This window comes from Prionailurus bengalensis, chromosome E2, assembly GCF_016509475.1.
Source record: "Prionailurus bengalensis isolate Pbe53 chromosome E2, Fcat_Pben_1.1_paternal_pri, whole genome shotgun sequence".
NCBI classification, from domain to species: Eukaryota; Metazoa; Chordata; class Mammalia; order Carnivora; family Felidae; genus Prionailurus; species Prionailurus bengalensis.
The window spans coordinates 20,780,687-20,808,049 of record NC_057352.1 but is presented as its reverse complement, the minus strand read 5'-3'; the positions used below and the strand labels follow the sequence as shown (position 1 = coordinate 20,808,049).

The following is a 27,363-nucleotide window of genomic DNA, read 5'->3' as shown; positions in this document are numbered from 1 at the left end:
CCGTCACCTGTTCCTTCTTCTCTTGTAAATATAATTATTGTTTTCCCAAATTGTATTCGGTTTTGTTTTGGCTTTAGATGATGGATGGCCCAGGAGAGAACGATCCTGATTTGAAACTCGCAGGCCACCCTCGCTTCTGCGAAGAGATAAAGAGAAACCTGCCGCCCTACACGGCATACTTCACCAGAGTGTTCCAGAACAAAACGTTCCATGTTTACAAGCTCTCTAGAAACAAGTAGCCGAGCTCTTCGGTCAATCTCTATTTTTGATACGTGAAACTCCATCCTAATGAAACTCAACAGGTAACATTTCATCTGTCGTTAGGTAGCCTGTACCACAAAGCTGTGATATAAGTAAGTTGTAGGGATGTTTACACAAGCGTTACCGTCCTGGGAAGTATCTCACACAAGCTTCAGTCTTTTTTATCTTGTTTCATTAATGTTCTGTAGCCTAAACATTCTCCACTTTCTAAGAGTGGTCTGGAAGTTTTGCTGGTGGGGGAGAACAGGAAGTGTTCCACGGGAGCCTGGACAGACACCCCTCTTGTTGGAAATCAAGAGGCTCTTCAGGATCTGACTGAGCTGATTGACTTCAGACGGCTACGGTTGAATTGAATCAAGGGGATGCATAACGCAATTCTTTAATGTTGTTTCCCTAGCAAAGAACACCTGGTGGTTTTTTAAAAGCCCTTGATCACCCTGTTTCACCTAAAAACTTTTATAATGTTTTCCGACTGTCATGCTTTTAATATTTTTTTTTTAATCACGTTAGGTCTTTGTATATATACCTAAAACCTTGTGTTGTGCCGTGTCTGAAATGTAATGTTTCGCACTTCAGCGTATGCATCCTGTCTGTGTGTGTCTGTCTGTGTCTGTATGCGCATGTGGGTGCATGTTTTAATGCCGGATACAGAAAAGTGTGGCAAATTCCTTACTGTAAGTCCTTAAAGGAGCAAAAATGTTACATAGCCAAGCAGAATTTGTTACTGTTTAGTGTTATTTTAAAACCTATTGATACTACTTAACCTATCCTGCAAGTAAGAAAATTTTTCTTCATTTCTTACTCATTTAAATTTACTGGGTTTGCAAAATTTTGTAAACTTTTTGTTTTTAGCCTTTGTATTTTTTACAGCCTAGAACCTTGCAAAGCCTGAATATTTTTAAAAGGTTATATCTTAACTAATTCACTAATACAATATTTTTGGCAGAGAGCATTTTCATACCAAATTTGATTTGTGGTCTCCAATCTTGCTGTGAGGGCCCAGGTAGTGTGATTCTTTTTCTTACTCAAAGGTAACCAAGTGCCTCTAAGTCATGCTTATTTGTAAACAACAAAGAGATTATGTATACCTGTTCAAAAATTTTTTGATAATTGCTTTTATAATTAATTTCTAATGATGGGGACATGTAAAAGTTGCTGATAAAAGCATATTGCGTGTTTAATTAAATCAAGATGGCTAATGAAATTAACTTTCTCCCCTGTACTTGCCAGTTGGAAATGATTTAAAGGTTTCTCCTTGCAGTTGTATTGAAGTAAATTACCCTCGGCATCAAGATAGATCTATCGCATGTTTAAATGATGTTCTATTCAGTTACTATTATTAAACAGTATTCAAAAAGAAATTTTACACTGTCGTGTTGGACTCAAGGATACTCAGCTTTTTTAATCAAAACTTATTTAAATAAAAAAAATGACACTGGCTGGGTTACTAAATTATGCAGCTGAAACTCCTGAATTATGTCTTTCCTGTATCCCTTAATAAGGTTGGAGACCACTGCAGTTTAGGATAATACAATAATAAAACACTTTAATCAGTACTAAAACTTTAATTAAGCCAGTAATGATGCATGCCCGGTGTGGCTGACAGCATGGGTCAGTACATCCTTCAGCGAGTGCCTTACTCTTAATTGAAACGAAGCACATGTAAGGTACATGTTAGACTATGTAGTTTTGTTTTTAAAGTCCTCTGTTACCTTCCAGATATGTTTCAGTTTTATTTTAAATGTTTCTATATGCGTTCATCTAAGCATTTGGGTATGTGCAGTTTCAGTATAAGAAACATGTACTTCAATTTTTATGCTTCTCCTCACCGCCGTGATGGCACACAGTAATCTTTTTCTCACAGTCTACGTGCCATTGTTGCCAAAACATAGCGTTCAGTCTTCTGTGAAAAAAATAAAGTGCCAAAAAAAAAAAAAAAAAGGTCTTGCAAGACAGAATCCATACATATGCTCTTTCCAAGACACTGTGACCTTGTAGAGTTGACATTTTTATGTCCTGATGACCAAATCTGCCAACAAATCATGTTAAATCTTCTTAGTGCTCATCAGTTGTCTCTTTTATGACCTTCTCGTTGGAGTCCACGGGAGGAAAGAGGAAAAGTGACTGACTCCTGGCTCTCCACCAGGCCAAAGCACGTCACCTGGGGCCGTCCTCGCTCCCCGCCATGCAGATCTCAGTGGCTCTGTTAATAGTTGGTAATAGCCTCATACTGTGGCTGGTTTTCATGGGTAGAATAACCACTTGATCTTGCTTCGGAGTTAGCATTCGGAAGAACGTCTACGTACAATAAGTGCTCTTAATCATCCTCTGCTTAACGAGACTCACCGGACTCCCCGACGGCCTCCATCCCTCCCGTAAGCTGACTGCCCAGGCTGCTGCCCAGTGTCCGCCCACGGCATGTGCTCCGTCCCGTGAGCTCTGTGCCCGTACGCAGCTTCTCTGCAAGTTCTACTTCCTACTGTGAGTACGCAGTTCAACACAAACCTAGGAGATACGGGTGTGGAAAAGAAAGGGTTATTTCTGTGAAATTTAACTTGAATGCTTTGGTAAGATTTGATAAAGGTTGAGTTGCTAGTCAAAATTGCTTTTGAATACATTAGGCGTGGTTGGAAAAACTATAAAATATTGGGAAAACGTAAAATTCAGGGGCATTTCTAAGCTTAGATTGCTTTATCGATTTAAGTACTTATTCCACCTTTAAAAATATGTAGACTGATCAGAAGGTGTTAAAATGTACCCAAATCATGTTATTGGTGTGACGTATTCAAGAATAGAACTGCAGTCATTGAACCCCTATTGCAAAGGAAAGGCCTTGGCCTCCCAGCAGAAGGTTAGTAAATGAGTGGACAGTTACACATTTAAAATGACGATTCCCTGCATAAATCTACTTACTTCATTAAATGACTGATCCTGATCACAGTGGCTAACAGAGATTCTACTATAGTTGAAAGGTTACAGTCACTTTTATTACAGACTTAAAAAATAGGGATTAATTTCAGATATATTAGCCAGAAGCATAATTAGGTGTTTATCTAGGCCATTTGTTGTCCACTTAAAGATGATTTTCTTGAACTCTGTGAGGTCAACCAGATGTACGTGTGTGCGTGTGTGTGTGTGTGTGTGTGTGTGTTTGGGGCAGGTGCCGCCAGATGGCAAAGACATGCGTAATATTTCATCCGGTCTGCATCTTTACTTCATGATTAACTAAAAATGTTTATTCTGATTCCATATGAACTTAGTTTAAGATGTACCAGTCTTAGCTCATCTTTGGCCAAAACCTCCCTGAGTTAACATAGAAATATTCCATTTTTTTAAATTTCATTCAAACCTTGGGATTGTTAGGAAGATATTAAAATGTTCTCAGATCACGTATGTTGGTTAGTATTCTCCCAAAGGCTTTATATATGACAACCTTTTGGCCTAGAAGAGAGTGCTTATCTGCTGATGGAAAAAAGCTTTTAAGATGAGAGTGGCTTGCTGTGTTGTGGCAATTGATTTTCTGTATTTAACATCCTAAGGGTAAAATCTTACAAAGAGCCTTTATAATTTGTTGTACCGAGTTGTACGGAGATTATATACTAAATAAAGCTCTTTTAAAATACACAAGATGAGTGTTTTTCCTTTCTTTGAAGGTCAGAAACCAAGGAACCAGCTTATTGAAGTGTATTAAATATATGCTAAACGGAGTCTAGTCACTGGAGGGATGTGGCAGGGTCTCGACTGGACTTGCTAATGTGGAAGGAGTTTATTTTTTCGTGGAATTTGGTTTCATAGCTGCTTCCTTGTTTTACTTGAACCTCAGGGTTATAGTTTAGATTTCTAAAGAGAAGGCTGCTGTCAGCAGAATTTATCCTCAAAGAGATAAATGCTGTTTTCATTTTTGAATCACGTGTACTTCTTGATTAAATTGTCAATCTTTAGTAATTCGGGAAGATTGGTGGTAGTCCATTTTGGTCAGAGTTTATAGATAACAAATGTGCTTGACTGTTACATTGTCCAGAGCAGATACTGAAATTCCAAACAGAAATAGGCCCTACAGAAATTCCAAACAGAAATAGGCCAGTACACTTCCAAATAGAAGAAACCGTCAGTGGGGCCTCAAATATGCTGTGCTGACTCTTAGAAAGCTCTTAAGCTCTTAAGCTATTGAGTACACCCCGTGGGAATGGCCTCTAGCACCGGAATCGCTACAAACGGGTATAGATAAGTGAGAGACTCAGGATCCGAGTGAACGGAGCAAGTGTAATGTTTTGGCAAGTGACACCAGGCACGCAGCAGTCGAAATGCTGTTTCTCTTGCCTCTTCTTTCAAAAGCGGTATCTGAAACTCATCTCAAACCTTTTCATCTGATTTAATACTTAGCCATTTGCTTTATAGGATTGTTTTTCAAAGTGCAGATAGTAAACCATAGTGTAATGTGAAATCAGCTTAGTGGGTTGCAACCAGCATCAGAAGATTGAGAGAAAGAAAAGAAAGGGAGAGGAGAAGGGGAAGGCGCAGTCCATGTGGGAAGTGTAAGGATTGCTTTGTGAAGTAGTTTGTTTTTTTAATTTTCTTAATGTTTATATATTTTTGAGAGAGAGACAAAGTGCGAGCGGGGGAGGAGCAGAGAGAGAGGGAGACACAGACTACAAAGCAGGCTCCAGGCTCTGAGCTGTCAGCACAGAGCCCAGTCTGGGGCTTGAACCCATGAACCGCGAGGTCATGACCCGAGCTGAAGTCGGACGCTTAACCGACTGAGCCACCCAGGAGCCCCAGTAGTTGTTTGTTATACGTGAAAGCATTATTGTACTGAGGTGCCATATAAAATGTATTTCTTACTGATTGAAAGCCACACCCTTACAGCACAGAGTCATCTGAGAGGATTGCATCTTGAATTTGGCTCTGTCCTTGTCCCCCCAACTCTAGTAAAACCCTTCGAACAGTGATGATATTGAAGAATTATTATATATTTTTAGGTGTGAAATGGACATTGTTATTTTCTTAAAGTCCTTATCTTTTAGAATATATACAGCCATACCTTGGAGATACTCTGGGTTGGGGCCCAGACCACCACAATAAAGTGAACATTGCAATAAAGCAAGTCAAATAAATTTTTTGGTTTCCTACTGCATATAAATGTTAAGTTTACATCATACTGTAGTCTACTAAATGTGCAACAGTATTAGGTCTAAGAAAGCAGTGCGAGCTGAACTTTCATCAAGTCCTAATCATTGATCACAGATCATCATAAAAAATACAATGAAAAGTTTTAAATATTGCAAGAATTATCAACGTGACACAGAGACACAAAGTGAGCTAATGCTGTTGGAAAAATGGTGCCAATAGAATTGCCCCAAGCAGGGTTGCCACAAACCTTCAATTTGTTAAAAAAAAAAAAAAAAAAAAAGTATCTGCAAAGTACAATAAAGCAAGCTCAATAAAATGAGGTGGGCCTATACTCAAATATTCACAGATTGAAAAGACTAATAAACACCTGGTAAATCTGATTAAGAAAGATAAAAAATATATGATTTAAGAATGTGAGGGGCGCCTGGGTGGCGCAGTCGGTTAAGCGTCCGACTTCAGCCAGGTCACGATCTCGCGGTCCGTGAGTTCGAGCCCCGCGTCGGGCTCTGGGCTGATGGCTCGGAGCCTGGAGCCTGTTTCCGATTCTGTGTCTCCCTCTCTCTCCGCCCCTCCCCCGTTCATGCTCTGTCTCTCTCTGTCCCAAAAATAAAATAAAAAACGTTGAAAAAAAATTTTTTTAAAAGAAAGATAAAAAATATATGATTTAAGAATGTGAAAGGAGGGGCGCCTGGGTGGCTCAGTTAAGTGACGCTTGGGTTCCAGCTCAGGTCATGATCTCAAGGTTCATACGGTCCATGAGATCGAACCCCACGTCAGGCCCTGTGCTGACAGCACAGAGCCTGCTTGAGATTCTCTCCCTCCCTCTCTCTCTGCCCTTCCCCAGCTCTTGCTCTCTCAAAAGTAAATACACATTAAAAAAAAAAAAAAGTGTAAGAAGATACAATCCCAGAATCAGAATTGTAAAAGAATTATATGAAATAATGTCTGCAATTCTGTGGCAAAAAATGAATCGGTAGCAGAATTACCTGAATTACGGTGGTGGCAGGAGGCCGGGAGCGCCTGGAGGCCACTGCTCTTCATTCAGTTTACACATGGCTGGTTTCCTCTGAGGCCTTTCACTTGAGTAAATCACACCCCCAGGATAATCCCCACTTTTATTAACTCAAAATCAACGGACTTGGGACCTGAATTACATCATCAGCAAACTCCCTTCATTTTTGCCATACAGTGTAACATAATCACAAGAATGACATCCATCATATTCACAGGACCCACTCCTCTTCAAGGGGAGGAGATTATATAGAGCATGTTACGGGGGGGGGGGGGGGGGGGGGGAGGGGGGATGTCGGGGGCCATCTTAGGATGCTGCCTACCAGAAAGTTAAAAAGAAAACTAGGGTCTAGCCAAAACTGAGCATTTGATAGCACCTGACCCAGGACTACAAACTTTAAGAGAAGGGAGGCACACAGGAGAGTGCCAATCTCACCCTGGCTTTCTTCCTCGGAGTCTTTCAAGCCATGGCACAAGGAAGTGGAGCTCAAGCAGAGAGTGGCAAGTGGACTGGAGTTCACGGCTAAAATGGCTGGGATTTGGTGGGATTTGGTAGGAGTTGGAGGAGCAGGGCACCAGGGAGGAGGGAGTTGCAGGAAAAAAAAAAAAAATCTGAGACGTTCCCTTTAGGTCCTCTGGTAATTCCTAACCTTCACATGTGTGGCTTAGCAGAGAAGCTGAACAGAGGTTTCAGAGGTTCCACGGTGCTGAGGAAACATTAGAATTGTGGTCCAACCAGTGTGGAGAGATTATGGTGAACCTCTCCAGCCAGTGAACTGACACACCAGAAAGGCTATACCTCACCCTAGGAATAGAAGCTGTTATCCTGCCTGTCAAAAGCAAATGTAAGACAGCCTTGAAGGGTGATAAGCTAATCACCTCAAGTCATCTCTACGTTTCCAAATATATAATATATAGCACTCAGTCAAAAACAACAAGGAATATGTGCTTTGCAGATACTGTCTGATTTCGGCTCAGGTCATGATCTCATGGTTTATGAATTCGAGCCCCACATCAGGCTCCCTGTTGTCAGCACAGAGACTGCTCCGGTCATCTGTCCCCCTTTCTCTCTGCCCCTCCCCCACTAGCACTCTCTCTCTCCCAAAAATAAACATTAAAAAACATTATAAAAAAACAGGAATAAAAAAACAACACAAACAGAATTGAAATAGAAACAGCCACAGTCTAATCAGATATTGGAGATTAAAGCACAGACTGTAAAATAACTACGCTTACTATATTTAAGAAATTAAATGACAAGAGAATTGAGGTGAACTGAAAACCATGAAAAAAGAACAAAATGGAAATACTAAAACTGAAAAGCATAATAAATTGGGGCATCTGGGTGGCTCAGTCAGTGAAGCATCTGACTTTGGCTCAGATCATGAGCTGGTTCATGAGTTCAAGCCCCGCATGGGACCCTGCACTGACAGAGCTGAGCCTGCTTGGGATTCTCTCTCTCCCTCTCTCTCTGCCCCTCCCACACTTTTGCATGTGCACTCTCTCTCAAATAAACTTTGAAAAAAGTAATAAGTTAATCAGTAATAGCAAATTAGATGCAGCCGAAGAGAGAATTGATCAACTGGACAATAGGTTAGAAGAAAATATGCAGACCAAAGCCTGGGAGGAAAAGATGAAAGTGGAAAGAGCATGAGTTGTATTAGAGCATGTCACTTTATCCTGGAAGTGTAACCAAAGTCTCACAAGGGAAGGAAAGAGAATGAATCTATATGACTTTGGGCAAGCTACTTATACTCAGCTCCAGTTTCTTTTTTTTTTTGCAAATGCAAGTGCAATAATAATCTACAGATGGGGTTCAATGAGTGGATTGAATGAGCTAACACTTAAAACACTAGGCCCAATACTTTGCCCGTGGTAAGTACAGTAGTGGGAGCCATAGGATATCATCATTGTCCTCCTTATCATCAAAATTAGAACGTCAAGGGAAACTGTCTGAAGAGCAAACTTAACATGAGTCATACAGATACTAAAGGGCCCTTAGTAATTTTATGTGAACTGTTCTTGCTATAGAAAAGATATTAAAAAATAAATAAAACCCTTTACAGGCTTAGAAGATTAACAAGAACAGTTTGTCAGGAAACCAACTTCTTAGTAATCTTTCTGGTATGTATTTACATCACAAAGAGAGATGTGTCTGTGTCTCTGTGCGTGTGTATATGGGGGGGGGGGGAGTGGGCGGGAGAGCCATGGACAAAGACTAAGGCTGTTGACTGAATGGTTTTGGAAGAGACGTTATCATTGTTGAAGATAAATGTCAAAGCCCTGCCAAGATACACAGATAAAGAACGTAGAAGCATCTGATCTGTTTTAGAGAAGAGAAAGAATAAAATAACGTGATTTCAGGGCTGGCACAGTAATTAGAGCAGCAGTGTGCTAATTAGGGCTCATACATTTAATGAAACTATTAGCATTTCCTCCTGTGAGAAAAGGCGGATTTTCTTCCCCAGGAAATGACACCTGTAAACAATTATCTCTCTTATCATTGCTATTAAGATTATTTACATAAGTTGTGCTCATTTAGCATTCACTGCTGTTAATTATTTTTTTACAACACCTGATCTCACAGTAGATTCCCTCTGGCTAGAGAAGTACTTTGGGATTATTGATAATTAATGGTGTAGGACAAATAGTTAAGACCATTATCAGGGGGCCTACCGTCCAATTATTTTGCTCTGTCTTTGTGGGCAGTATTTTTGTTTCTTTAATACAATATGTTTCAGAATCTGAGTATCTGTAAGAGCCTGGTGAATGACAAACATCACAAACACAACCCTCCCTGTGTCATTCAGCTCAGCGATTCCTTCCAGGAGAACTTACGGAGCACCTACTCTACAGAAGGATGAGACCGGAGGATAGGAAAGGCCCTGGCTATAAACACAAATTTTAAAATTTCTGTCATTATATTGAATACAAATGTTATGATGACGTATTTTGACAGAGTTCTAAAAACTCCTCTAAGAGAAAAAGAAAGGATGTGCCAATTAGGAATTTTCACGTTGGGAGTTCCAGAATACCTAACTCAAATTGGTTAAAATCATAAAAGGATTTATTAGCATGTTTCACTATTTTTTTAGGCCTTCAGGTAAGACTTAATCTAATGTCCGACTGACTGAATTCATTCACGCGATATTTATTGAGACCTCTAGGCCCTGGGAACACATCAGTGTACAAGACAGACAAGGTCCATAGGCTCATTGAACTCACGTTTTAGTGGAGGATACAGACAACAGACAAACACATAAGAAAATGCCAAATGTTTGAAGAGAATTAAAATAAGGCACTGTGACAGAGTGTAACTCAGTGGTTACTTGGTTCTAAGTGCTCAGAAAGGCTTCCCGACCTTTGGGCTCTAAGCTGACTGGCAAGAAGGAGGTCGCCATGCTAAAACCCGAGGGGAGAAGGGTTGCAAGTGGGAGGAGCTTGGTGCAATTAAGGGTCAGAAATAAGAATATGGGGAAGGGAGAGAGGAGTCGAAGTACGCAGAAGTCAGACCACATGTGCCTCAGTAAATAGGTTGAATTTTACTCCAAATGTGATAGAAAAACACTGGAGGATTTTGAGCAGAGTAGTGGCATTATTTATGTTTCATAAAACATGGCGGTGGATGCTGTATTCATTCATTTTCTGTTGCTGCCATATCAAATACCAAAAGCTCCTGTGCTAAGACATTACAGATATATTGTCTCTCCGTCTCGTAGCCAGAAGTCAGCATGGCTCAGCTGTGTCTCTGCCCAGAGTCTCATGAGGAGGAAAACTAGCCCCGCTCTGAGGACTGGGGGGATGAGTCTACTTCCAGCCTCATTTAGGTCACTGGCAGAACTCAGTTCTAGGTGTTTGTGGAGCCAAGGTTCTCATTTCTTTGCTCTCAGCTGGGGACCATCCTTAGTTCCTAGAAGCCTTCCCCGGGTCCTGGCACACAGCCCTCGACCTCTCAGACCAGCAACAGGGATCGGGTACCCACCTGCTGCACCTCTTCTTACCCCCCCCCCCCCACCCCGCTGTATCTTTTTAAGTACAGCTGGGAGAAGTTCTCCACTTTTAAGGGCATGTAGCATTAGATTGGACCCACCAACAAAGACGGGGTGATCTCCTCATCTCAAGGTTTGTAACTTTTGTCACATCTGCTAAGACCCTTCTCCCAAGTAACATGACAGAGTCACAGGTTCTGGAGATTCGGAAGTGGAGATTGGGGACGGGGACAGATTCAGCCTACCACAGATGCTGTGTGGAAATTAGACTTGGGTGGGCAGAGGGTAAGATTGCATTAAGGGTCTCTCAGTCATCCAAGTAAAAGGTTATGGTTTGGGGAGCAGAATGGTAGGGGCGAAGAAGGAAGAGAACCAGGGTTGATAGAACTGGCTAGAGGGTTATACACTGGGAATAAGGGAAAGTGAGATCAAGGGTAACACCTCGATTTGTTTTAACTTGGGTAACTGGGTATATGATGGTAGTGCCTTTTCTTGAGATGGAGAGGATTGGCCTGGGAGTCATTATTGGTGTTCAACAAGTATTTCTGGTTCTCTCTTCCTTCCTCTTTCCGGTTGAATGTGAACTTATGACTAGTTCTGGCCAATGGGATGTGTCACTTCTGGTCAGAATGGCTCAAAATCCTCAAGATTCTTTCTCTCCCAGATGGTGCCTGCTTCTCCATCAGCCTGGGTCCTGGAGGAAGGGTGACGTGGAACAGAGAACTTCCTGCTAACTTGCATTCAACATGCAATTTAAACATTAACCTCTGTTTTAAGTAACTGAGATTCAAGACTGTTATTGTACTTCAACCTTGCTTATCCTGACCTAACATATGGAGGAGGAGCAGGCCTTTTTACAGGAACAGGAATCAAGTGTTATGGATTTGCATGTTAAATTTGAGATGTCGGGGCGCTGGGTGGCTCAGTCAGTTGGTTCCATCAAGTACCCCTGTTACCTTTCCAATAAATTGCTTCTTTGACTCTTGATTTTGGCTCACGTCGTGATCCCAGCCCACATCGGGCCCTGCACTGAGCGTGGCATCAGCTTAGGATTCTCTCTCCCTCTCTCTCTCTCCTCCTGCCCTTTTTCCCTTCTCTCTCACTCTCTCAAAATTAAAAGAAGAAGAAAGGTGAGATGCTTAATCAATAGTGTGTCCAGGACGTGTGTGTGTCTCTGCCCAGTTCACTGCTCTGCTTCAGTATTAACATACTCCCTCCATTCTCACAGACTTGTTCCTGTTTCTAGAATAGCTGCCAGCTGCTCTCAAGGTCTATATGCTCCACGGTCCAGGTTCAGAGGGGAGAGAGCATACTTCCCAGGTAACTCAAAGGGCTCAGAGAATCTTCCTGACGTGACCTCCTTCATGTGTCCACCTTACAGCCAATCACTAAGACCACGGGATGAGTTATGTTGACAATTTAGGCCAATTTCTCCCTCTGGAGTTGAATGTGAGGCCAACCCCACGTAACTCACATGGCTAGGAAAACCAGAGTATTATTGGGAAGAGAGAAGGTGGGAATTGATGCTGGAAATGAACGTCCATTTTCAAGTTCCTGTTACAGGTCTAGCACCATCCTTGGTACTTTGCATGTATCATTTTATTGGTAATCCCATCCTTCATGGAATCCATATGAACACTGGTAATCTCAGCTAAAATTGACAGAGATGCCATGCATGTAGCCTTTATTCGCCCACAGATTTATCTTGACAAGCTCAAGGTAGAAGCTGTGAAAATAAGTAATTTTTCTCCCACTGTCATGACTGTAACAGCCCTACGGAGACCCTGCAAACCCAGGGTCTGCCCGTCTGTAGCAAGTGTGTGTTGCCTGCATGGCCCGTATCTCCTTCCCAAAGAGTTTGCCCCCTCAGCCTCTGCCTAATAGGCAAGAGACCACATTCATGATCCCTGCCCACAGCTGTCTTCCCCAAAGAATCTTAGCCAGATTCTTCTTTTGGCCTTTGGCATAAGACTTAAGGACCCTGATCACTCTCTGGTGGCAACGTGCATTACCAAATCACAAGACTGGAGCAGCTGTGTGCATGCCAAAGCAAACAAAGCCAGCCTGCTGAATGCGAGAAGCAGACACAAAGAAGTAGTGAGAAGAAGCCATGTGTCGTTCCCTACCCACCCCCCCGCCCCAGAGGAGTTGCACACTCCCAGCACCTACTCACATCCCCTTCTGAGGCTGGCCTCCCTCACTGTTCTTGGGTTCCGTGAAGCACCCGTTACCTTTCCAATACACCATTTCTTTGACTTGACCTTATGTGAGTGTCCATTCTTTATGACCAAATGATCCCTGATGAAGACACTAATGAAGGCCAAGAGGTCTCACGAGTCTGGTTTTCTTGAGGCAGACATCTTTTTTTCATGTTCTTTATTCTCATAACACCCTTTCCACCTGTTTCTCCTGGCACTTACCACCCTGAATGCTGGTCAATTACACACGTTTCTACCCTTCTCCCTGTGCTGTCAACTTCCTGAGGACAGGGCTATTTCTTTTTCATCTTCAAGTTCCCAATGGACGCTTAGAACGAGTGTATCATAAAGGCCTGTTGCATTGGATTCCGTGGTGGAGGTAAGGGTCATCTGATTAAATAATATTCAGTGAGCTATAGTCAGCCAACTCCTCCCAGGGAGAGAAACGGAATGAGAGCATGAGCCATGATGCCTGGCAAGCTAACTTTCCTTTTTCGCTACCACTTGAAGAAACTGATCCACCATACGTTCCAAGAGGACTGTACGACGTGGAAGTTCCACTCAAAAATTATCCAGGCATTCAAGCCAACAGTCGGCAAAAATAACCAAACCTGCTGGTGACAGACTATCTATCCACTTAAATAGGAGATCTATTATGTCATGATTGGGTGCACTGCTCTAATATTTATTAATTAGGCCAAATTTAATTTTTATATTTTATATACTTATATATACTTATATAATTACTTATTTCTTTATTATTTCTTATTTCTGGTCAGTTGTTGAGAAAGGTGTTAGAACCTCCCATTGTGATTATGGATTTGCATATTTCTTGCCTTAGTCCCATTAATTTGCTTTATATGTCTTGAAGCAAAGCTATTGGATACATTAAGATTTAGAATTGCTATTACTTAATGGTGGACAAACCTCTTTAACATTGTGAAATGCTCCACTTAATGTCTAAGGAGTGCTTAACTGCCTTAGCTCACTTGGTCTGACATTAGCAGAGCCATACCAGTAGTCTGCATGTAGAAATATATATATTTCTACCCTTCTTCCTGGAACTCTTCTGTATTCCTATATTTGTGGTATGTCTCATAAACACGTAGCTGGAGGGGATCTCCATTCTGATTATTTTTTTCCCTTTAATAGGAGTGGTAGGTCTGTTTAGATTTTAATGTAATCATGGATCGATACATTGGGGGTACCTACTTTGATCATTTAATTAAGGTTGCCCAATTACTTACTATATAGTTATTAATTACAAGAGGATCAGTAGTTAAGTGGTGTGTGGAGACAGATTTTGAGATCAAAACCCCTGTGCTTCGCCAAGCCCAGCTCCTCCTACTAGATTTACCACCCATCACTGATCTTATTACTGCCATGTTCACATTCTCCCAGATTTGAACAGTGGGCGTCCTTCAAGCTGGCTCTCATGTCTTTTTTGCATCATTTATCTTAGCCTTTCCTCTCTTTCCGGTACAAGACCTCCCATGCTTATTTCGTATATTCCCTTCTCTAGCCCTGTAATCAACCATTTCTCCAAGAAGCCCTCACCATTTTAGTGGGAAATAATATTTAGAAGTCGAAATCTGAGTGCTAGATGGCTCATTGCTATTAAGTGTCCTGGGGTTCTAGGCATCTTGGTGGACGATGTGAGGAAGTTGACAGAGACATACATGCAAGCACAAGAACATTTGTATACGTGTATGCATCCACGTGGATACATACATGCATATACACACACATATGCACACACCTAAGTTTGCGTTGATGCAACTCCACAAGATTCTTCCTTGACTTCTCTAAATAAAAAATCTCTATTTATATCTCCCTATTTCCACATCGGGAACCCTGGCTCCCAATGTTATCAATTCAAAATCACACAAAATAGGGGTGCCTGGCTGGCTCAGCACAGCAGATGACCCTTGATCTCAGGGTCATGAGTTCGAGCCCCATGTTGGGTGTAGACACTACTTTAAAAAATTTTTGGTGGTGGGGGGCTCAGCTGGGTGTCTGACTCTTCATTTTGGCGGAGGTCATAATCCCAGGATCGTGGGATCAAGCCCCGCATCAGGTTCTGTGCTCAGCAGCGTGGAGCCCACTTGAGATTCTCTCTCTTTCCCTCTGCCCCTCTCTCCCACTCGTGCTCTCTCTCTCTAAAATAGAAAAAAATATTTTTTAATGTCTTTCTTAAAAAGTCACAAAATAGTTTCATAATTGCTATCCTTATAAATCATTATGAAAATCACACCTACTAGGGGCACCTGGGTGGCTCAGTCGGTTGAGCGTCCGACTTCGGCTCAGGTTGTGATCTCACAGTTTGTGGGTTCGAGCCCCACATCGGGCTCTGTGCTGACCGCTTGCTAGGAGCCTGGAGCCTGCTTCAGATTCTGTGTCTCCTTCTCTCTCTGCTCCTCCCCCGCTCACGCTTTGTCTCACTCTGTTTCTCAAAAATAAATGTAAAAAAAAAAAAAAGATCACACCTACTCAAAAGAGTTCAATATTTTGCATCTCTTTTTTTTTTTTAAGTTTACTTATTTATTTTTCAGAGAGAGAGAGAGAGAGAACACAGCAGGGGAGGGGCAGAGAGAGAGGGAGACACAGAATCGGAAGCAGGCGCCAGGCCCCGAGCTGTCAGCGCAGAGCCTGACACGGGCTCAAACTCATGAACCGCGAGATCATGACCTGAGCTGAAGTCGGACACTTAACCGACTGAGCCACCAGGGCACCCCTGCATTTCTTTTATTATTTCTTCTTCTCCTTTTTTTTTTTTTTTTGAAGTGAGGGTATATAGTCAAAGTACTATGTTTAAATGTAACTTGAATTAATTCTACTCCCCCCACTTCATCTAATTATTTGAGAACATTAAAAGTCAAAAACAATCCAAACAGTATACTCAGAAAAGCGTCAGTCCCTCCATTACCCCTTCCGTCCCACTCCGCCCTCCTTGTATTGTACACAATCCATTTTACAAATTTCTGGTTTATCCTTTGCTTCTTTTTGCAAAAACAAGTAGATGCATGTGTATTTTCTTATTTTCCATTTTTCTTTCCATAAAGTGAGTATATATTCTTTTGCACTTTGCTTTTGGTGTAACAGTATATCCTAGAAATCATCCCGTATCTTCTCAGATTTTACTCATTCTTTTTAATAGCTGTTTAGTCAAATTAAACTCATTAACATTTACTGATATGTTTTGTCTAATGCTCTCATGTTGTTTTGTTATTACTGTGTCGTATCTACTGTGTTTCATTACGTGGTGTGTCAGCTTCTAAAATTATTTTCTATATTTAGGAAAACTTGCGTTTGGGTCCACTGGTTACCTTGGTGTTTGTACCTTTGGTGCTGTTTATTAGGCATAAGTGAGAAAAACTCATTGAACTTTTGCTATCCAGCACCTCAGTTTTAAAGATTTGTGTCGGGGGGCGCCTGGGTGGCGCAGTCGGTTAAGCGTCCGACTTCAGCCAGGTCACGATCTCGCGGTCCGTGAGTTCGAGCCCCGCGTCAGGCTCTGGGCTGACGGCTCGGAGCCTGGAGCCTGTTTCTGATTCTGTGTCTCCCTCTCTCTCTGCCCCTCCCCCGTTCATGCTCTGTCTCTCTCTGTCCCAAAAATAAATAAACGTTGAAAAAAAAAATTAAAAAAAAAAATAAAGATTTGTGTCGGGGCGCCTGGGTGGCTCAGTCAGTTGAGCGTCTGACTCTGGATCTCAGCTCAGGTCACGATCCCAGGGTCATGGGATCGAGCCCCATGTCAGGCTCCTCACAGGGCGTGGAACCTGCCTAGATTCTCTCTCTCTGCCCCTCTACCCTGCTCACGTGCGCTCTCTCTCACCCCCTAAAAAATCAAAAAATAGATACATGTTGATTCTCACCCATTATCTACTCACCAATCAGTGATCGCATCCTACCTTTCCCTTTCTTCTTTCTCTTCCAATATTTAGCTGTTGGTCTTTCTACTTTGCCATAACATATTCCGTTTACTGCTCTTTCTCCGCCCATGTCTCCACCTGTTGTAAGGTTCTTATAATTCACCTGAAGTGATATAGTATTATTTGAAGGTGTAAAGATGCATAGTGTAAACCTTAGAGCAATTCCTCCCTCCCTCTCGATAGATGATATAGATAGATGATAGATAGATGGAGGGATGCAGACGTAGCTATGTACCATACTTTGAGAATCAGTGTCTTCATAAAACTGCATTTGTTATTAACAACCTCTCCAGAGGGTTCTAATCCCACAGTGGCAGCAGGAGGAATCTGCGAACCTGCTGCTCAGTGACACGAGCATAACTGGGAACGTTATTTTTAAAAACCAACCTTTTAAAGTCTTACCTGGATCTTAAGGGGATTATCTTAAGGGCCTACAGAAAACGATAGATTTTCATTCAAGAAAATCTATCGAAACTTGGCGTTTGAGCCACAGCCGGTTCCCCCTCCTCCCTCCCAGTTCAGAGTGACAGAAGCCGCTCCAGGCAGGTGCCGCCAAGACCGCGGGGCCCCTTGTCCTCCGGCTCCCTTCCTGCCGCGTGTCTTTCCAGGAGGGGCAGCTCACCAGGATTTCTCACCTGCAGCCCCAGTGGCAGGTTGCAGAGTTGAAGTTCCAGGCAAGCGTGGCCAAGAGGGTGGAGGCTCAGGACGGCACACAAAACGCCAGGCCCTGTTTATAGGCAGAGGTTCCATACCAGGAAGGGCAGGCTGGGAAGACCAGAAGCTACTCCCCTTACCCGGTGTCCTGCTCCTAACGCAGGGGTGTCACTCCAAAGTGGGCCGCTCTCTCTGCCTCCCAGTCCGCACCACCCAGCGCACACGCGCCTCGGTGTTTACCCAGATGTGTCGGCAACTTATGTCCACGCACAAACCTGTGCGTGGAAGTTTCCAGCAGCTATGTTCGTAGTTGCCAAAACCCGGAAGCAACCGACATCAAGTGTGGCACACCCAGCCAATGGAAGGCTATTCAGCGCTAAGAAGTGAACTGTTGGGGTGCCTGGCTGGCTGCATCAGTAGAGCACGTGACTTGTAACCTCAGGGTGGCGATTTCAAGTCCCACGTTGCTCGTGGAGGGAGGCTTCTTAAAAAAGAGGGGCACCTGGGTGGCTCGGTCAGTTCAGCATTTGACTCTTGGTTTTGGCTCAGGTCATGATCTCACAGTTCATGAGTTCGAGCCCCACATCAGGCTCCATGCTGACAGTGGGGAACCTGCTTGAGATTCTCTCTCTTTCTCTCCCTCTCTCTTTGCCCTTCTCCTGCTCTGCTCTCTCTCTCTCTGTCTGAAAATAAAATAAAATTGGGACACCTGGATGGCTCAGTCAGTTAAGCGTTCGACTTCGGCTCAGGGCATGATCTCATGGTTCATGGGTTCGAGCCCCACGTTGGGCTCTGTGCTGACAGCTCAGAGCCTGGAGCCTGCTTCGGATTCAGTGTCTCCCTCTCTTTCTGCCCCTCCCCAGCTCGTCGGTACAGGTTCACCTTATGTAACAGGTGCACCTCTCTGGTGGGGGATGTTGACGGCTGAGGAAGCCGGCGGGGTGGGGGGGGGGAGGGGGATGGTGTTAGGGGGAGGGGGTGCTGGCCAGGGGAGGCGCATATGGGAAATCTGTACTTTCTGTTCACTTTCACCATGAACCTCAAACGGCTCGAAAAAAGTGAAGTCTATTTTTTTTTTTTAAGTTAAATGAAAATCAGTCATTAACAGACTGAGCTCAAAACTAACCAAGAAAATAAAATGCACGGTACTGGAACCTGATAGGTAACAGCAAAAACTATGAAGCATAAAGAATTACTGCCATCCATGCTCAGTTTGAGTTCTTCCAGATTGGCAGTATTTTAAAGGATTCAGCATATTAGCTGAGATTTCGACATAAATCATTAGCCCATTAATAACCTAATCTTTTAGGGTAATATGGAAACTCGGCATGTGATATTTTAAGAATTCTAACACAAAACAAGTACTGAGTCGTCTGGAAAATCTAAGCTGCCTTCTGACTACCAAGAATCTAACAGTACTTGTTACATTAAGACATTTGAAATTAGGTTTCCCTTCACATATGTAATGCACTCCCTCAAAGTTATAATGCACATCATTTGCTAATATTTTCTAATATTATCCCAAGAGATTTGGAGGAAGGCAGCGCCATGGTGAAGGATTCTGCCCTGCGTGGTCTCTTGCCAACAAGGTCCCGGTGACCTTGGGCACACTATCTGTGTCTCAGTTTCCTGAATTGTAAATAGATTAGATCAATAGTCTCATCCCATAAGGTTTTTGAAAGGATTAAATCAGTTAATAATTTAAAGCTCCTAGAACAGTGCCAGGCACGGACTAAGCACCTAATAAATATTTATTGCTGTTATTAATGCAATTTTGACACTTCTTAAAAGGCAGCCTGGCTCGTGTGATTATTCTTTTCACACTATGGTATAAAATGTTTACCCCTCATGTGGCTGAACCGTCCATTCATGGACACTTCTGCCCCCCTCTTCCTACCCCACGACCACTCTGAAGCGCCTCGCGCCATTAGCGCAGAGCAAATCTGACTTCCCAGAGCACTGGCCACCACGGGAGCCCTCCGAGCCTGGCCCCATCCGAGAGCACTTCCACGGGCCAACCCCTCCACCTGTGGTTACCTTCCCTCTCACTTGCCGGCTCCTTCCCCCGCTGCACTCACCTCTGCTCAGACACCGCCTTCTGGGAGAGGCCCGCCCTGCTCAGCCCAAGTTGGCCCCCTGCCATGGCTCAGTCCGCTTGGCTTGTTCTATTTTCTGTTTCCTCTTCTAGAATGTAAGTTTCAGCAGGCCAAGGACTTTGTCTTGTTCACTGCTCTTTTGTCTGTTTCCGGATCCCACTGTGGGCTGCCCTGGCCCCCGAGTACACAAGACCGCCCCCCCTCACTCTATCCCTTATTCTCCTTTTCTTTTTAGCATGCATTACCATCTTGCTTCCATGCCCCATGCTAGAATGGTGTCCAGAATGCCTGGCACCGGTTAGACACTCCATAGTACTTCTTGATGAATAAAGAGGGTCTGGTACATAATAGGTCCTCAGCGAATGTGCTGACTGAATAGATGTCCCTAAAGATGTCATGGAAGGACTAAGGGGGCTGTATTTCCCGTGGCCCACCAAGGCATAACAGAAGTTCCCGCTAGAAAAAACTTAATAGCCACCCATGATATCTGACATGGCAAGCTGGTTCGACCCGAAAGCCGTGATGGCTAAGCACATATGGAATCTCCTTACAGCCGAGAAATCCGATTGTGTTACACTTTGTCTCACTTTGCACAACCACTTCAAGTCTCCCCTCTTTTTTTTTAAACTTAATTTTATTTTAAGTAAACTCTACCCCCAACATGGGGCTCAAACTCACGACCCTGAGATCAAGAGCCGCAAGGCCTATCGACTGAGCCAGCCAGGCACCCTTCGAGTCTCCCCTCTTTAAACTTCTAGCCACCACCGCCGCCCCCCTGCCCCCACTCCATCCTACACTCCCAGGAGATAAAACTGTGTAGCAGTTATCTATTGCTGTGTAACAAATGACCCTAAAACCTAGTGGCTTAACACATAAAAATCACCTTGTCGTCTCATAGTTTCTGTCCTTCACGAGCCCAGGCCTGGATTAGCTGGACGCCCCCGGCCAAAGGGCTCACGAGGTTTCAGCCAAGCTGTTGGGGTCCGTGGTCTCCGCCGAAGGTCTCTTCTGGGGTAGGATCCTTTTCCGCGCTCGATCCCATGGTGTTTGGCAGTCTTGCGCTCCTTGCAGGCTGCTGGCGAGAAGTCGCCCTCAGTTCCTCGCCGTGTGAGCCTTTCCACGGGGCAGCTTACGACACGGTGGCTGGCTTTCCTCAAGCGCACATACACGTGACAGAGTCGGAGACAGAAGCCCCCACCTTGTAGATTACCTGCCGTCCGAAGTGGCAGCCATTACCCTCCCACACTGTATTTGGTGGGAGCAAGTCACTAGGTGCAGCACACACTCCAGGGAGGGATCAGACAGGCCCACAGCGCCCGGAGACCTCACGGGGGGCCTCCCACGCCTCACTTCCTATTTCACAGAGAAGACAGGAGCCTCGGCCCGAGAACGTTCTCCTCTCCTCCTTGCTCCTCTGCACCACCAACCTACTGTGCTTTCCTCCTGCGGCAGGAGCTGCCCTTCCTTCCACCTGTGGTGCGGTTCCCGTTTGGATCCTTCCTCTCAGGACGCGGGCATAATCGATTATCCCTCTTTTGTTACACAGTCAGCCCCTCAAGTCAGCTGGGATCTTCTCCGTCAGCTTTTCCACGTGCTCATGACTCTTCCCGCAGAAACAAACAAACAAAAACCGCAAACCAATCTAAACCCTCACTTATCCTCTGTCTCCAACATCTATCTCTTTCGAACCTTTATTTAATGGTCCGAATGCCCTCTCTCTCCCCGCAGAGGGCCTGCCTGTTGTCACTTTCAAACCGCTGCAAGATGGCAGCATTACTTGACCAGCAGAGATCTTGCTGGTGTCACCAACGACTTTATGAGATCTAGTGACCATTTTAAATCTTTGTGTTCTCTTGTGGTTTTTTTTTTTCCTTTGAGAGAGAGAGAGAGAGAGAGCAAGTGGGGGAAGGGCAGAAAGGGAGACACACAATCCGAAGCAGGCTCCAGGCTCTGAGCTGTCGGCACAGAGCCCGGGCTCGAACCCACCAATGGTGAGATCGTGACCTGAGCCGAAGTCGGACGTGTAACCAACTGGGCCACCCAGGTGCCCCGTGTTCTCTTCATTTCAAACGCTGGCACCACTCCATCCTTTCTGAAACACCCCTTCCCTTCTATTTCTAAGACCATGCTATTCTGCATCTTCTTACCTCTCTGGCCTCCCCTTCTCCAGCTCTTGTGCAGGTGTATTTTCTACTACTCACTCCTTCACGTGCTGGAGTCCTTCAGGCCGTGGTTCTAGGGCCTCCCTTCTCACTCTGCGTTTCCTCTCCCTTGGTGCCCTTCCACATCCTGGCTCACAGACTGGCTGCTCCAGCCCAGACTTGCATCCGTACTGGCCTGCTTGACGTCTCTTCCCTGATGTCTCAACATTTCAAGTTCAACATTTCCAAAACCAAGCTCATTATTTCTTCCACCAACCTGTCTTTTTCAGTGTTCTCTAGTGTAGGGTGTATTGTTTCCTGGGGCCGTTGTAACAAAGCCACGAATTTGGTGGCTTAAAACAATAGGAGTTTATTCCCTGATGGCTTCAGAGGACAGAAGTCCGAAATCAAGCCTCCTTCCACAGGCTAGATCGGGGCGGGGACAATCCTTCCTTGCCTCCTCCCACTGCAGGTGGCTCCAGCTTACTCTCGCCTTACAGCTGCTCCTTCCATCGTCACATGGCTTTCTCCTCTTCTCCTTACATGTCTCAAATCTCCTTCTGCCTTCCTCGTAGAAGGACCTGGGAAAACCCAGGAGGATCTCTTCTTAAGATCCTAACTTGGGGCACCTGTCGGTTGAGTGTGCGACTTCGGCTCAGGTCATGATCTCACGGCTGGTGGGTTCGAGCCCCATGTCAGGCTCTGTGCTGACAGCTCAGAGCCTGGAGCCTGCTTCGGATTCTGTGTGTCTCTCTCTCTGCCCCTCTCCCACTCATGCTCTGTCTCTGTCTCTCTCTCAAAAATAAATAAACATTAAAAAAAAATTAAGATCCTAACTTAATTACACCTGCAAAGACCTTTTGTCCAAATGAGATCCCATTCACAGGTCACATGCAACCCACCGCATCCAGCTCTGTGAATGGTGCCTTCATCCATCCTTTTGTCCAAGCCAGAAACCATATGACCATCCTTGTTCCCAGGATCCAATGTACCCGTAAGTCACTTTCCTTCCTCTGCATCTCTGGTACCCATCCACTTCTCCCTCTTCACCACAACTTACAATCCTCTTTACCAGACTAGTATCGCCTCTTGCCTGGAGTTCTACAGCAGCCTTCTGTCTGTCTGCACCTACTCCCGAGTCCACCATCCAGCCTCCACACTGCAGAGCTGTTTCTAAATGCAAATCTGCTCATGCTGCCTCTCCAGCTTCTTCTCCAGCCTTTCACTGCTCTTAGGAACATGGTCTTTATTAAAAACCACATGCAGGGGCACCTGGGTGGCTCAGTCAGTTGGGTGTCCAACTTGGGCTCAGGTCATGATCTCCAGGCTCGTGAGTTCGAGGCCCGCGTCAGCCTCTGCTGACAGCTCAGAGCCTGGAGCCCACTTCGTCTTCTGTGTCTCCTTCTCTCTCTGCCCCTCCCTCGATTGTGCTCTGTCTCTCTCGCTTTCAAAAATAAATAAACGTTAAAAAAAAATTTTAAATCACATGCAGTAAGAGCATCGACTTTACAGAGTGAAGCCTTTAAGAAGATGGTGCGTAGCAGGCAAAGAAACATTTTGTAAGGCAGCTGAGAGGAGTCACTACAAAAATTGATGACTTTGAACTTGGCCAGCTCCACACCCAACAATGGACTACACCATGACCTTACTCAGCCCCTTCTGTAGTCTACAAGAAAACCATCCCTGGACACTGATGTGCTAAAAAGCATCTGCCTTCCTTCAACACTCATCATGTAGTAAACGATGGCTGGGGTCCCCTCAGGGTGACGCCAGCAGAATTTAAACTCGTCACGTGTGCTTTCTGCCCCTTCCTCCCCATCACTTCTTATAACTCTTCTGCTGTAACACCTGAATGGGAGCTGTCCGAATGGCTTCAAAATGAAGTGCCTCTAAGTTACCAACTTTTATATTCCTTGTCACCGCAAAGCAGCCTATTCCAATTTATGTTCTAATAATAGCTAAGTGGAGACCTTAGAGGTCCGACGGAAGCAAATCTCCAGCATAAAATATATGACGTCCACCAATCATACACCAGCTTCTGGGTATCCACAGTGTGTTCACCACTGTGCGAATTCCACTCTGGCGAGGGTTTGGGCCCCAAAACGGGGAAATGGAGAGCAAGGTAATCTTATACAAGTGGAATGCTCCCTTCACAATTTCTATGTCTTCAGGATAGAGTTGATTCTGCTGCAGAAGCAAACAACCCTAAACTCTCAGTGACTTAAAGCGACGAATGGTTATTTCCCATTCTTGCTACATATCCAGCAGGTTGACTACTCTCCGTCATGCTGTCCCTCCTCCTAGACCAGTCGATGAAAAGGTCCTGTGGGGATGTGGCTGGTCACTTTGGTAGAGGGAGAGGGGCTTCGGCGGGGGGGGGGGGGGGGGGGGGGGGGGGGGGGGGGGGGGGGGGGGGGGGGGGGGGGGGGGGGGGGGGGGGGCTTACACTATGAATAAATGCTCTGCCCATGTTTCTTCTGCTCACAACTCATTAGCCAGAATAGTGCCACGGCCCCATTCAACCACCAGGGGGCCCCAAAGTGCACCTTACAGTGTGCCCGGAAAGGGGGAGATGTAAAAGTTCCATCCAATCAAGTCCAGAACCTACTGCGTGGTGCGCAGGAATTTCTAAATTGGGTCAAAAGAGGCACTGTCTCCATCCAGAGAATTAGGAACTAAACACCAGGTTCTCTATCTCGTCTCCAAAGTTATTCCTTCACTCTCAGTACATAAAGATAGAACAGCCACAGGCTGACGGAAATCAACACACCCTCCGGTGAGGAGAAAAATGGAGGGCACTCAGGCACTAATTCTATTTCCTCTTCTCTGTTGTATTTACTGCATTTAACATTCACATGGCATCATTTATCTGCCAGGGATCCCTCTAAGCACCGTACATATATTAACTGATTTAATCCTCACCACAACTCTATGACAAAGGTGCTATTATAAATCCCATTTTCAGATGAGAAAACTCAACCACTTCATTTGTTCAAGGTCCCGCAGCTAGTCCGGGCTGGGGCTGGGGTTCCCACTCAAGCAGCTTGACTCCAGAGTCCGCCGTTAACCATTACGCTGCATTGCCTTTGCAGGACATCTGCATCTTTCGAGATTCCTTTACGAGTACAAATTCTGAATTAAACTTGCAACCTCTGAGCGGAGAGATGTTTGTTATAAGAAGAACGTCTTAGCCTTTGAAGGGAACAGATTTGTCACTGGAATCACCATTCCCTACTGCCGTTGTCTCCACCCAGGACGAGCTGGTCGGACGCTCGGACCTCTCACAGAGGGGTCTCGCTGTCGGCTGGAACACAGATGGAACATTCCTGCTCTTTGCGGTCGGAGAGCCCCCACGTAGGGAGCACAGGCTGCACTGGTGTGTTGCCAGCAGAGTAAAATGACCACAAAGGCGCGCGCACTGGCATGAGTAGAAACGGAAATGGAGGGGCGCCTGGGTGGCGCAGTCGGTTAAGCGTCCGACTTCAGCCAGGTCACGATCTCGCGGTCCGTGAGTTCGAGCCCCGCGTTGGGCTCTGGGCTGATGGCTCAGAGTCTGGAGCCTGTTTCCGATTCTGTGTCTCCCTCTCTCTCTGCCCCTCCCCCGTTCATGCTCTCTCTCTGTCCCAAAAATAAAAATTGAAAAAAAAAACCAAAAAAACAAAAAACATTGAAACGGAAATGGAAATTCTGGATCCAAACCAGGAAATCGGTTTTGAAGACGGACCTCATACGTAGCCCTTGGTTGCTGGCTTCCAAGGCAGGAGCCCAGTGCTGCCTGAGCCCATGCTGTCGTCCAAGGGAAGGAAGCCGGGGAGAAGTCAGAGCCAGCATGCAGAGAGGGGGAGGAGTGAGAGAATCCTAGCTGCATTTGTGACCCAGGTTCCAGTCCCACCTGGCGACCCCCACAGGGTGGTGAACCCTTTCCTTCTAAAGTTCCTTCAAGCTGGAATTCTTCCCCTTGCCATCAAAATGGTAGCTATACCACAATTCAGTTAACCGATCTTTCAATTTTTCTAATGTTTTTGCTCTTGCAAATAATGCTTGAAAAACTTTCTTGTTCTTTGAGCGTGATTGACTACGTCAAGAGCATGATCCCAAAAGTAGAAGTGCTCTCTACTTTAATTTTTTTTAATGTTTGTTTGTTTGTTTGGAGAGTGAGCAAGCAGGGAAGGGGCAGAGAGAGAAAGAGAATCCCAAGCAGGCTCCGTACCGTCAGCGGAGAGCCTGATACAGAGCTAGATCTTACAGACCACGAGATCATGATCTGAGCCCATATTAAGTGCTGGACACCTAACTGACTGAGCCGCCCAGGCGCCCCCACCATCATGTACTTTCGGGCACCAAATAACAGCATTGGAATGTATGAAGAAAATCCACAAGGAGACAGTGGAGAGCGATGAGGCTAGCAGCAGACAGGGACAACTTACCTCTCTCAAAACCAGTCAGGCCAAGTACATAAATGCATATGAAGATGGAGAAGTGATTTTCTTCTATTATTTCTACATATGTGGACGGAACTTCTTAAAGTTTATGATTGTCTAAAATTAGGGTTTGAGGGGAGCCTGGCTGGCTCAGTCGGTAGAGCCTGTGACTCTTGATCTCGGGGTTGTGAGTTCGAGCCCCACGTTGGGTGCAGAGATTATTTAAAAATAAAATCTTTAAAAAATTTTTGTTTTAATAAAATAAAATTAGGGGTAGGTATGAAAAAGTCAACGCATATTTATTAGCTTTCAAAACCAACTACTAGCTTTAGATTCCCTGCTCTGGCATGAATGTTTGTGTCCTCCCAGATTCCTGTGCTGCAATCCTAGCCCCCGAGATTAAGGTATTAGTAGATGAGAACTTTGGGAGGTGACTAACTCATCAGGGTGGAGCCCCCATGAGTGGGATTAGGGTTCTTATCAAAGGGACATCCGAGAGCTCCCCAGCCCCTCCAACCATGTGGGGACACAGGGAGAAGAGAGCCTTTACCCAACCATGCTGGTGCGCTCACCTCAGATTTCCAGCCTCCAGAACCGTGACCAAAAAAATGTCTGTTGTTTATAAACTACCCAGTATGTGGTACTTTGCTATGACAGCCTAAACAGACAAGACACTCCCCTCCTAGAAAAAGCAAAGAGGCTAAGCTCTTCCCATTCTCTCTCCTTCCACTACTCCTGACGGCACCAGCAGGGAATTCTGTGATCTCTTCTGCTTCTTGAATTAAGTGACAGAATGTAAAACTGGTAACATTTTCATAGGAGACGCCGGTTTATGGCCAGGACCGCCAGTCATGTTAACCTAGTCATTTTGTTTATTTCTATTCAAGCCTCACCACAAACTTCATTCTCCACATTCATAAGTTCTTTATTTTGATTCCTCTTCTAATATGTATTCCATCAACGCAAGCATGTCGTTTAAGGAGCATTTGCGAGTTGCCTTGCCCCGCCGTAGTCTGCAGACGACGGTTCCATCCTCTTCTGGCATCTTGAGTTTCGGAGGGAAGTCTGAGGCCCGCCGGAAATTCCCCACGACGAGCTGACCTTATCCTGCCCTGATGCTCATAGAATTTGTGCTGGGCCCAGTGGCTTTATGCTGATTTGTCTCATTACAGGAAGAGAATCCTTTCTAGTGTGCAAACTACGTTCCTTCCTTCCGTCTTATCTGTACGTTTGGTTTTGCTACACGTGTCCTGCTCTGTCCAGGAAAACCTAGGGCTGTTGTGTCATCACATCAGCTTCTAGGCCGGCCACCCATACGCCTGCCCCGCCTCGGCCCCTTGCCCTTCCTGGGTTTCCCCCGCATCCCCGTGGCAGCCGCACAGATGTGATTCCGAGGCGCTCCCGAGGCAGTTTTCACCTCATAAAGCTACCCCCCTCCCAACTCATTCTCCAAGATCTGCTTTCCTTCTCTCTCTGCTGTTTGATGCTCTTGTATTGTTCCCTCTCTTGTTTGAACTCCTGCTGCACAGA

General features: G+C 45.0%; 1 protein-coding gene across 6 annotated transcripts in view; it reads left to right on the top strand.

Moving 5' to 3' along the window:
* DPY19L3 (dpy-19 like C-mannosyltransferase 3) overlaps positions 1-3,885 on the top strand; it is an 80,437-nt gene extending 76,552 nt beyond the window's left edge. For all 6 annotated transcript variants that reach the window (XM_043599112.1, XM_043599113.1, XM_043599114.1 and 3 more), the window contains one exon: positions 78-3,885. In XM_043599112.1, coding sequence (XP_043455047.1) covers positions 78-239 — 162 coding nt within the window. In that variant the 3' untranslated portion in view covers positions 240-3,885. The remainder of the gene's footprint in view (positions 1-77) is intronic.
* The last annotated feature ends 23,478 nt before the right edge of the window (positions 3,886-27,363 follow it).